The 12096-nt window shown below is 35.4% G+C and overlaps 1 protein-coding gene across 2 annotated transcripts in view; it reads right to left on the reverse strand.

Moving 5' to 3' along the window:
- The window catches only part of SLIT2 (slit guidance ligand 2), a 377203-nt gene that overhangs the window by 145057 nt on the left and 220050 nt on the right, over positions 1 to 12096 (reverse strand). For both annotated transcript variants that reach the window (XM_030314130.1, XM_030314128.1), the window contains exon 5: positions 8394 to 8465. In XM_030314130.1, the coding sequence (XP_030169990.1) occupies positions 8394 to 8465 (72 nt within the window). The remainder of the gene's footprint in view (positions 1 to 8393; positions 8466 to 12096) is intronic.

Consider the following 12096-nt stretch of genomic DNA (forward strand, 5'->3'; position numbering starts at 1 on the left):
TTACTTAACTCTGAAACAATGCTGAACATAAAATGTCTTTAATAACTTTAAAGTCAGACAGAGTATCTCAGTCTTTCAACAAATATGTTCTGGTTTTCGAGGGTTTTTTAGGTACTAGAAATACTAGAGAAATACTAGAATAGTAGAATACTAGAGAATACTAGAAATACTTTAGGTACTAGAAAGTTTAGTTCATAGTCATACTACTATGAGTGGCAAACTCCAGAAGTTTAGTTCACTTAAAATACATCAAAGTGATTAAAATCAATAGGAGGGAGTAACAACATTATGCCATTTGGAAAGAACCCTGATAAAACATATAAATCAAATGGGAGGAAAAGAAAAAGAATGCTCTAAGGATATGGGCACGATCTGTTCTATTTCTTCCCTCGTGTGTATAAAATTCAAGTCAATATGAGTGCCTAAATATACAAATCCTATGCCAATAATGACTCTTTAAGAAGTAGTACAAATTTAAGTTATAATGTATCGAGAACATAAGAATAATATAAATTGACCCATATAAGTGAATACTGTAGGCAGAAGTTTCAGCAACCATGTCATTTAACCTCAGCATAAAAACAAATCAGTGCTAACTCAGGTATTAGTGAATAAAACAACCAAGATAAGGATTATCCTGAGGAATGTAAAATAATTTGTTATTTGGGAATTTAACCCTTCTGTAACCTTTCAAGCACAATGTTGTGGGTTTTTTTTTTTCTTTTTTTTTTCTTTTTTTTTTTTTGCACAGGAATAATCTCAGTTTTTATTGAAATAATCTATGGTATAAAGTTATATCCACTTGCTAATTTATTGGGGAAAAGCAAAAAGATAAGCTCTAAGTAAAATGGTATCAGAAAATGGAGGAAAAATTAAGTTGCCCTTCATGTTCTAGTAACTCTTGCACACTAATAAGAGGGGGTAGAAACTGCCACTGACAATAACAATTAGTTACATTTATTGAATGCATAGCAAATGGCAGGGTCTGTAGAGATGCCATCTCAGTATTCCTCATGATAACTTGAAAAGGTAAATGTTATCATCATTCTGATTTTACAGATGAAAAAAATGAGGCTCACAGAAGTGCAATAACTTATTCAAAGTAGGTAGTAAATATGTGGTGAAATCTTGATTCAAATTTAAATCTATGTATTGCTGAAGCCCTCCCTCACACAGTAAGTGTCTAGGGAAAGAGCTGTTCGTTCTGCATATGAAAGTTTCAGTTAAATCTCTGATGGCCAAATTTCAAGGCAGAATGCAGCATATAAAGAGTATTACAGAATGTCAGGGAAGGAACAGATTACCCTGGGCCAAAGTAGTCATGTGTGAGGAAGGAAGAAACCTGAACCTTAAAAAACAGGTAGAATCCAGAAAGACAGAAAATAAAAATGTGTCTTCCTTATGGAGGGAAAAGACTCCACCAAGAGCAGTTGTAAGCAGAAGGTCTACAATGTTCACCGTGAATACTTGCCAGAGAGGGGCCATTCTGGCTTGAGCAAAAAGCTTGTGTAGATTCGGTAGGAGAGGGGGCTGGGACCCTGGGTGAATGGCAGAATGCTAGGCCTAGTCAGAACATCTAAAGAGACTATGCCATTAATAGAAGTCACTGCTCTTTCAGGAAAGAGTCTATATTCTTCAGAACCTATAGAACTATGACAATATTCTACTATATCCCCAAGGCTTTGCCATAGTACCCATACAAAGTGTTGTTATTTTTAATAAGCTGAATGAGTCTGAACGAGACAGTGATGGGACAAAAAAGACAATGCTTTATAAAAACAAATCTGCCTGCAGTGTTAAAATTATCTAATGAGAATACAGACTGGAGATCAAAATCCAATTAGCAGACCACTGTAATAGTTCAGATGTAGCAAAGTGTGCCCTGTTTAGGGTTGGAGAAGCAAGAAAACTAAAGATCTGTTCTATCTCCAGGACAACACGACAGTTTCAGAAAGATCACGCCAATTCTTATTTTATACATATGTGAATTGGATTTCCAATCCGATACTCTTGTGTTTTGTTTGTTTTATTTTGTTCTGGAAAGTGTTTATGAAGATATGTCATATAGATTCATTTTTACATAAGAAAATGACATCGTTGAAGAAAAAATGCTAACGCACCTGGAGACAGAGCAAAATGAAAAGTTGGAGAGACTGTTGATCACGCAAACGTGATCCTGGTTGTTGGGGATTATCACAATTCAGTATGCCTTTAGAGTGAATGCAAACCAGACAAGTTACAGGACCACGGACAGTTCCCGGGGTACTAATAGCATTGCCTGAGTTCCTAGCATATTTTACATGTAAGTACCCAGACAACTGCTGGTTAATCCCTGTCTATAGACAACATTCTGGATGTTAAAGGGAGCTCTGTTTATTGAAATGAAACTCAAGTTCATTTACGATCTTTCTAAATGAAAAGCCATCTATACAAGTTTGTTCAGAAGGTTCTACATCCCACTGAAGACCTGTGACATTTAATCTAACATGAAGGATAGCAAGCCCCTTGAGTGAGACACCAACCTCCCCTTTCAAAGTGTCTTCAGCCTCAGGTTTACTGAAAACACTCAAGAAGCTGGGGGACTAAAAGAAATCATTTAAATTTGATAACAGTGAATTTTATTTATTTATTTTTAAGCTTATTTATTTTGAGAGAGAGAGAAAGAGAAAGCACACACGTGTGAGAGGGGAGGGACAGAGAGAGGGAGAGAGACAATCCCAAGCAGGCATGAAATCTCACAAACCACGAGATCATGACCTGAGCTGAAATAAAAAGTCAGAGGTTCAGCCCGCTGAGCCACTCAGGCACCCCTATTTTTATGATAATAAGCTAAGTATATAATATGGTAAGAAATGTAATGAATTAAACATGAAAACTAGCTGATTATAGCAGACAGTTTGCAACTATGACAACTTAAATGACAAAAAGCTGGAGTAAGTCTTACATTTGCATTGTAAAATATATAATATACTCTTCTAATTATTACATATTGATTCTATAATATGTGAACAACACTAGTTTCCTTATTGTTATGAAGTATCCAACAGAGAGGTATTTAAAACTAGGAAAGTGTACAGGGCACCTGGGTGGCTCAGTCAGTTAAGCATCCAACTTTGGCTCAGGTCATGATCTTGCAGTTTGTGGGTTCGAGCCCCACATCAGGCTCTGTGCTGACAGCTCAGAGCCTGGAGCCTACTTTGGATTCTGTCTCTCTCTTTCTCTCTCTCTCTCTCTCTCTCTCTCTCTCTCTCTCTCTCTGCCCTACCCCCACTCTCTCTCTCTCTCACACACACACACACTCTCTCTCTCTCTCCCTCTCAAAAATAAATAAATATTAAAGAAATTAAAACTAAAGAAGTGTATAAAATTAAGTAAAATACAGAAGTCTTTCTGTCTCCCTAGTATGGAATAGTGAATTTTTCTTCTATGAGTATTAATTGAGATAGTGATAAAATAAGTCAAAGATGACAGAGTTCCAGAAAAAAATGAAATTTCTAAATAATATAAATAGCTATATAACAGCATATGGATTAACTCTGTCTTTCCCATTTGCCAAATCTTCTTATTGCCAATAACCATTGCAACCCACATTGGGTAAGTGTTTCCTACAAAGCCATGGCTGTACATATTTGTTTCCCAAATAATATGATAACTTGTTCAAAGAAAACAAAACTAAATCATCTTGTAACCTGACCTTTGTTTATAAATTAATGTATGTTAAAGAAAGATAACTATAAATATTTTTTGCCTAACCTGTTTTTTGCCAAGAAGCAATCTTCCTGCCAAAGGTGGGTATGAGATATAGGGTTAAGGGAATTGGATAATGCAAGCAAATGGGAAAGACATAAATTTGCTTATAAACGATAAACATTACAGTTTGACTAGAACATAGAGTACATTTTGAGGGAGTACTGCGAAACGAAAGAAGAATAAGCAAGTGTGATTTACTTTATTTACAAGGGTGTCTAAAAGAATATGTGTTGAGATTTAACTATTTTTTATAATATTTATTTTTGAGACACAGAGAGGGAGGGGGAGAGCAGCGACAGAGGGGGACAGAGGATCTGAAATGGACTCTACGCTGACAGCAGAGAGCTGAGCGGGGCTCAAACTCATTAACTACGAGATCATGACCTGAGCGGAAGTTGGAAGCTCAACCAGCTGAGCCACCCAGGAGCCCAGAATTTAACTATTTTAAGTGTTTATGGTGCACTCACTAAAGAAACTAAAAATACATTAAAGTTTACTTTTGTGACGTGAAGAGCAACTAGCAATCTACTTAATTTTAAGTTCATTGATTTGTACAGTTTTTTTCTCAAATCTTGGGATAACTCTAACTAGGAATGTTTTATCATGAAAACAAAAGACTTGAAAAATCTTTATTCCCATTAGGTACCTGCTTAGAGAATAAGTTCACAAGTCTCAGCAATAAAGGAGGGTTTAATTTAAATATTCTCCTAAATTACTCAGTTAAATGGAAATATCTCACAGATACCTCTAAACAAAATAGTTTAAATAATATAACGTGTTTTCATTCAAAATTTGATCAGGAGGCAAAAAGGCTTTCCTGCATCAGTGTTGAATATATTAAATACATATACAAAATTTATAAAGAAAAATCCTATACACCTTGATCATCATTTTGGTGGCACATCAGTTGGTAATAATATGGTATCAATACTTTAATTCATACTTAACTGGAGAATTTAAAAACAGATGTAAATTCTATGGGAAAGCGCTGCCAGGGACTATTACAAACATTGTAATTTAGTTGATACTTTAATATGATCTTGTTATTCTCAGATCTCACCATCTAAAATGTCAAGAAAAAGAAAACAGTTTAAGTTGCAGCTGGAGAAAATGAAGTAACAAAAATAAAATATACAGGGTTTTATTCCAGTTAAGAAATTAATAGCGATAAGCAAAAAAGTTACGAGAATTCCTCCCTGGAGATGTTTAAGAGCAAGATAAATGTCCATCTGCCTAGAATAGTATTCATGTGGCTTGCCTGAAGGAAGAGGAATAAGATCTGCTAATTTGCAAAATTTCCACAGCATCAGTTTCATATTGTCAAGATGCCGCCATGAGCATATTTAGCCAATCCACAAGATTAAAGTAAGTGCTTCTAGTGAAAATCTTCTGTTAACTGGAATTTGCTCTGAATAAGGCCTGAATGTGGCAAATCCAATAAACCTGTTACAGTGCATCAGACTGGGCATTTAGACAGCCCTATACAAAATATCGTTGTTAACATCATAATGCCGCTAAGGGACATATTCCTTCAGTCTAGCCTTCTTGTTTCTCTTTTACTCTCTGAATGACTTGGAACAGTAGCCATCCACCATGCAGGACTGTCCAAATTGTAAATGCATACAGTGGAATGATAAAAAGGACAAAGTACTATACCTGTCTTTCCCATGCTGAATATCAATAATATTAATATTAATACTTCTGGGCTTTTATGGAGTCATTATTTGATGACCGATATTTGCCTTTAATAATAATATGAATTAAAATTTACCCTCAGCTCTAACATATTTTACCAGGCATCTTTCTTAACTTTTAACGATAAAACTAATCTTCATAAAAAGCCCCCTGAACCTGGACTTTTTTTTTTAACAATGTGGTTTGAGCTATGTCTTAATTATAGAAACATGCCTTTTAACTGTAAAATTCTATTAAATTGTAGCTATGATTCTGATTAATTAAATAAAGCTAGAAGTGCATTGTGGTATTTCAGTGTTGCTCTCATGGCCTTTGACACCGTTGCATGGAAGGCAGTGAGGATTGTGGAAATCAATTCTAACTTTGCATAGTTTCTTTAATAAATTCTAACTTCCTCAATCCACCCTTATCTGCTGTTACTCACCAACACGTAACACAAATCAACATCCTTGAAGATTCCTTTAGATTTTCTTTCAGAAACTGTTTCCTACAGATTTCCCTGATGACCTCAAGCAATATTTCTTATCTCTCTCTTTGCCTGGCACCTACAGCACATAGTATCTTGTTTTAAAATCAGGGTCTTGTGTATATTTAGTGCTTTCTGCTATATTTTCCTTTTCCACTTATTAGCCGCATGGTTAATGGACCCAGAATAGACACAAACCTGTCTTACCCATGCCCAATACTGCAAATTACTTCATGTTCTTCTTTCCTGTCTTTTTGCTATCCCTTTTTAAGGGCCAACTTCTAGAAGTTGATTAGTGAATACTTACAGAATGAAATGATACACTCTATATTACAGCATTTTACCAAAAGGTCTTTCACATATCTTCTTTCCCTAATAACCACAACAAACCCAAGCAATTATCATATTCACTTTACAAAAGTAAAACTAAGACTCAGTGGAGTTTGCCAATTTGTCATGTCTAAAAACATGGCAGTTATTATGTATATAATGCACATGGGGAATAAAAGTGTTTCAAAATCCTGTTAAATCAATATAGCACCATGGCTAACATTTCACTTTCTTTTTTATGTCTGAATTTTTAAAACCACAGTCTTTAAAAAGGATAAATGAAGAGGACATAAGAAGGAATCCCATGATGACTGGTATCCCATTCCCAAATGCATCCTTAAATATGGACTATAGGTTACTTATACACGTGAATTCCCTGAATATCTTTACTAAGAAGATTAAAAGCCACCTGTTTTAAGGATTCAGAGATAATACTATTGTAGGATTGCTAGTGGCATTCCCAGAGGGTGGTCAACTGTAGTCATGACTATCCTTTTAAGTGACATACAGGCGACCTGAGTAGGTGCTATATTGGGATCTTTATAGGATCAGACACAGTATACAAAGTATACAGTACACAGAGTATACAAAGTTAGTTTTGAACATCTTACATCACAGAATCTCCCTGAAGACTTCCCCAAGGTCTAGCAAGAAAAGTTAAAAAGAAAGCAAATAAAATCCCCTTCACATGTAAACATCCATGAAAACCTAGGGCCAGAATTTCAATGGTTCTGAAGTTTATATCTAGAAGTTTGTATTTTTCTGTCCTTACCTGTACATCTAGAAAGTACAAATTTAAAAAAAAATTTTTAATGGTTATTTATTATTGAGAGACAGAGTGTGAACAGGGGAGGGGCAGAGAGAGAGGGAGACACAGAATCGGAAGCAGGCTCCAGGCTCTGAGCTGTCAGCATAGAGCCCAACGCGGGCCTCAAACTCACAAACTGCAAGATCATGACCTGAGCCAAAGTCAGACGCTTAACCGACTGAGCCACCCAGGTGCTCCTAGAAAGTACAAATTTTAAACAAAAAACATTTATGTGGAAGAGAAGATGTAGAGGCCAAAACTTGAAGCTTTATAAACAGTCCTCCTCTTTGATGACAGAAAACACCTGTCTCACTTTCCCTACTGGAAAAGTAGTGTTGTAACCCACCATGGAGAATGCTGAATATAAGTTAATTCTTGAAAAGTGCCTGCGCTGTTTATCACTAGCTAAGAAATAATGAATTCCTGTTAGTTAATCTCAGCACATAGGGGCTTTTTCCGCACTACATTCCAAACTCATGTAAAAGCTAAGGACAACATTTAAAGTCCTAGCATTTGCAGCCAATAAAAAACCCATCATTTTCAAAGGCTTGCATAGTATTTTAAACTTTATAAAAGTTTATAAAAACATACATATTGACAAAATTAGGATTGTCCCTGAAATCTTCAATCTGATATGTATCTTCAAAGCTATAGGCACTTGCAAAAAACACTTTTATACAAGACAATAGATTTCTCAAGGGAAAATACAGAAATACAATTTCCTTCTTCCTCATGCTTTTTTCCCCCTTCTTTGAAAAGGAGATTATACACATATACTTTTATAAAGATACAAGGGGAAAAATATGTAAGAAAAATATTCACACAAAGGGAAAGACATAATTTTCTCATTCTCACCCTTTTGGCATGTAATGAAAACAGTGATCTAAAAGCGATAAAAAAAACTATAGCTCCAGGCTGCAGGCATCTCTAACAAGAAAATATTATCTACTCTTTCCAGAAAAAAATAGCTTATATTCTGCATTTCCAATAAACACTGATAACAACAGAAAAGGGAGTTAATGAAGTACATTGACAGTAAAAGCGAAGAAAATACAATGCAAATACCTTTTAATCTAATCATTTCTTGAGATTTCACAAGATTAATCACAAAGTTTAGAAGAATGAATTTGATAATAACTTCAGATGCAAGACAACTTTTACATGAGAATGTCTCCAGATACCTTGTCAGAGCAATTTAAAACTTATTGTTACAAGCTCTCCTAAGCAAGCATAAAGATAAATAGGACTTTCACTTTTTTTCTGATGCATTATTCAATATATATTTAACTCTGAAAACAGATAATCTTTACAGCAACAGTATAAACCAGAAAAAAAAATACTTACAGATTTTTAATGTCAACTGCCCCACGGAAAGCCTTCCTTGGAATTGCCTGAATTTGGTTTTCACTGAGATCACTAAAAATGACAAAAAGGATAAAGGTCAAGTTATAAAATATTATTTAAAAATGATTTTAATCCATGTGCTTGACAAATGATAAAACACTTCTTAAAAAAAAAGCTAAAGCAATCCTAATAGGATCATAATTAAGTCCGTATCATTGGATATAATTTCTAATACAAATATTTTATATTTATAATATAAATTAAAAGGTTTAAAGAAATGGTTTCTTGAAGTATTTTCCCAGATCTTTAATTTAATAATAAATTACAAAATATGGTTCTCTTAAATTTGAGTTGATTCAATTCTGTGCAATAAACTATTTATTGAAAAACAAATAGTAAATTTGTCATCACTCAGTTTCAAGGGATTCTAAAGTTTTAGTACTTGATACTTCTCCAACATCACTGGCATAACTTACAAAGCATAAAGGAAAGAGGTCCATTTTAATATCCTAGAGAAGAGTGGCCAAAAACTGATAAAACCTGGGCAATATGATTAAGTTTTCACAACGCTTTAAGTAATCTTGAAAATGGAACATGGCAGTCCTGGCCCAACAATAAAACCAACAGTTCCTGCATAGAATATTAACAGCAGGTTGATTTAAAACCTTCTTTCAATAATTCTATTAAAACCATAAACACAGACTGTCTATATTTGCATTTTAATTTAATTGAGAAATACATTTTAATGAAAGGGAAAAAAGCACCCTTTCAGTTGGAATGAGAAGTCTGTAAAAATCACTCGTCTCATGAAATGGATCATTATTTTTTGCTCGGAGTTCAGATGCAATTGTATGAGCTCACACAGTATTAGCCTTAACAAGTAGGATATAAATATACATGCAAAAAATATCACTGAAAACAGAAAATGCTCATCTAATTTTAAGTTAACACTACCACAAAGCAGAAAGTTGAAATATCAAATGAATAGGTTATTAAATTAACAGTGATGGTGCTAAAATTATCTTTCAAATTCTAAGATAACTGATGCTCATTAAGAAAGATGAAGCTACTAACCACGGATTCACAGCTGATGACAACAGAGCCATTTTCCAATTCCGTGGAGGTATATTGGATGGATTCATCCACATCCTCTCCCCTAACGCGTCTTTATGATCAGAGCTTTTTGTTCACATACTTGTGACCATGCAACAGAGATAACTAGCAGATAGAGAGATTTAGTGCGTGGTCTTGACCTCATTAGCACCAAATTTTAAACACCCGAGATTTGCATTCATATCTCAACATCCACAATGTTCAAATTAAAAAAAAAAATGTTTGCTAAGCAATTTGTAAAGAAATAAATGTTAGTCTATTCAAGGAGGAAAGGTCTTTAAAAAAAAAGCAAAACACACATTTTATTTCAAACAGTAAATTTACAATATGTGCTTATGTGGGAGTTAAGTCAGTCATCCATTTCCTAAGTGATGTAGCTCCGTTAACTGCTTTCAATAGTTTCAGTATATCGCTAAGAGTAATAAAACTTCATTTCCTTAAAAATTGCTTATTTCTCCAGCTTGTCATTGATTCAGACGGACTTCCTTCCCTTAATTACATCAGGTTAAGAATGTTTAACAGTGTAGATTTAACAGCCTGGATGCTGGCAACTGTATTGAAAGGAAGCTATGGAGCAAGGAGAAGGTAAAGAGAGACAGTGGAGAAAGAAAAATCAGAAAGTAAGAAGAAACGAAAAGGGAAAATGATTGAAGCCAAGCAAATGTGAATCTGCCATGCCCCATTGGAAACCAACAGTAGTGATTTCACTGCTGTGTCTCTGTCAATTCTCTGTTTTTTCATCACTTGTGTCTCTCTGTTTCTCCAAAGACAAAGACTGCCGTGGAGACTGTAGGTGAATAAAAATGGCAGAGATGTTTTCTTCGGACCTTGCCGGCTTTCCAAGCTCTGCAGTTTTCCCATCCAGCCAGGTGGGCCATTTCATTCGCCACCTGCAGTTTTTCTTAGGTCTTGTTCTCAATGGGGAGAGTGTGAGGTGGGAGGAAAGGTAGAGGGATGATATTAGGTGGTTCAGAAAGATATCACTGAACAAACTGGAATGCACAGTCGAAGACTATTCCTTCTAAAATGGATTTTACTGGAAGCTTTTGAGTACCATCAGCAGAATTCTAGGACATGGAACGGTTTTATACTGCTAACACTTTTCTTTTCACGAAAGAATGAGAAACTGTCAACTGTCAATCTCAGAGTCTCTACTACCCTAGGTCAGTGGTTTATGTGTGGCTGTCCCCCCACCTCCTACAACTAGACTCTTCCCAGACTTATTCTACAGGGTCACTGCCCGGTTCACTAGGGCAGGCAACTTCAGTTCTGGATCCCAGGCCCCTTCAGTTAAGTGGGCCATGCTCAACAATGACAGGAAAAAGAAACAACATATTTTCAGTACCTATGGTATGCAATCATTTTTTTTAGAAATAACATATTATCACATATGATCTGTATTTCCTCTAATCCCCATAACCATCTTGACAAGTAGTTAATATTATCCTGGTTCTATAGGAAAGGGAATTATGCTTCAGAAATGTAAGCTATTAGTGCTGACAAATGAGACAAATTGCTTGTTTTTTATATTTATTTATTTTTTGAGAGAGTGCAAGCATGAGAGGCATAGACAGAGGGGGCGGAGGATCTGAAATGGGCTTGTACTGACGGCAGTGAGGCCGATGTGGGGCTCAAACTCATGAACCATGAGATAATGACCTGAACCGAAGTCAGATGCATGACCGACTGAGCCACCCAGGTGCCCTGAGATGATTTAAGTAAATGTATAAGAAATACAGACAAATACTGAGTCAGGATTTGAAGAATTCTAGAGATGATGCAAGGGGCTACTTAATCTCAGTATGTCCTTCCTATGCCCTAAAACGTAAAAGGCTTTCCTTAACTTATCTTAGCCTCCGGTGTATATCACTTGAAAAATGATGCATTAGATTGTGTAAGAATAATGACTTACACTTTCTGTATATAATCAGGTGGAGGTTAGCAGTTATTTTATTCCAACATATATTTATTTAATATCTACAACAGCAGCAAGGTATTGGCTGACGTTGCAAGAACTACTGAGTTGGGTAAAAGCCCATTTCCTGGCTTCAGGAATTTTCAAATTCAGTAAAGACGATAAGGCAAGTAGCCAAATAGAAGGCCAACTGAGAGATTTAAACAAACTATTGTGAGTCTGAAAAGCAAGAAAGCACAGTAAAAAAAAAAGACAACGTGAACATATCAAGATGTAAAGGCAAAGGAGCGGGAGATAGCATGTCTAGTGAAATAAAGGGCACATGCAAAATATGGAATTGAAAAGAACATAGAACGTTTTATGAGAATAGCATTTGGTTTGATTTGCTTAAAAGGTACAACATGGAGTAATAGGAGATGAGGTCCGAAGGACAAATCAAGGGTGTGATGAGTAAACTTTTTGGTAGCAATTGAGAAGTGAGTTCTTATTTCAGCACACAATGGTGGGGAGGGAAGGGTGGTAGACAAGAGCAGGGCAGAGACTCTACCTTAGATAAATTCAACTGGAATCTGGAAGTTGGAAGACTAGATACAAGACTTCTACCCTAGTTGGGGAAAGGGTAGTAAGAATGCCAAACAGTATAAAAAACCCTTAATATATTTATCACTTGCTTAC

This window comes from Lynx canadensis, chromosome B1 (genome assembly GCF_007474595.2).
Source record: "Lynx canadensis isolate LIC74 chromosome B1, mLynCan4.pri.v2, whole genome shotgun sequence".
Lineage (NCBI taxonomy): Eukaryota > Metazoa > Chordata > Mammalia > Carnivora > Felidae > Lynx > Lynx canadensis.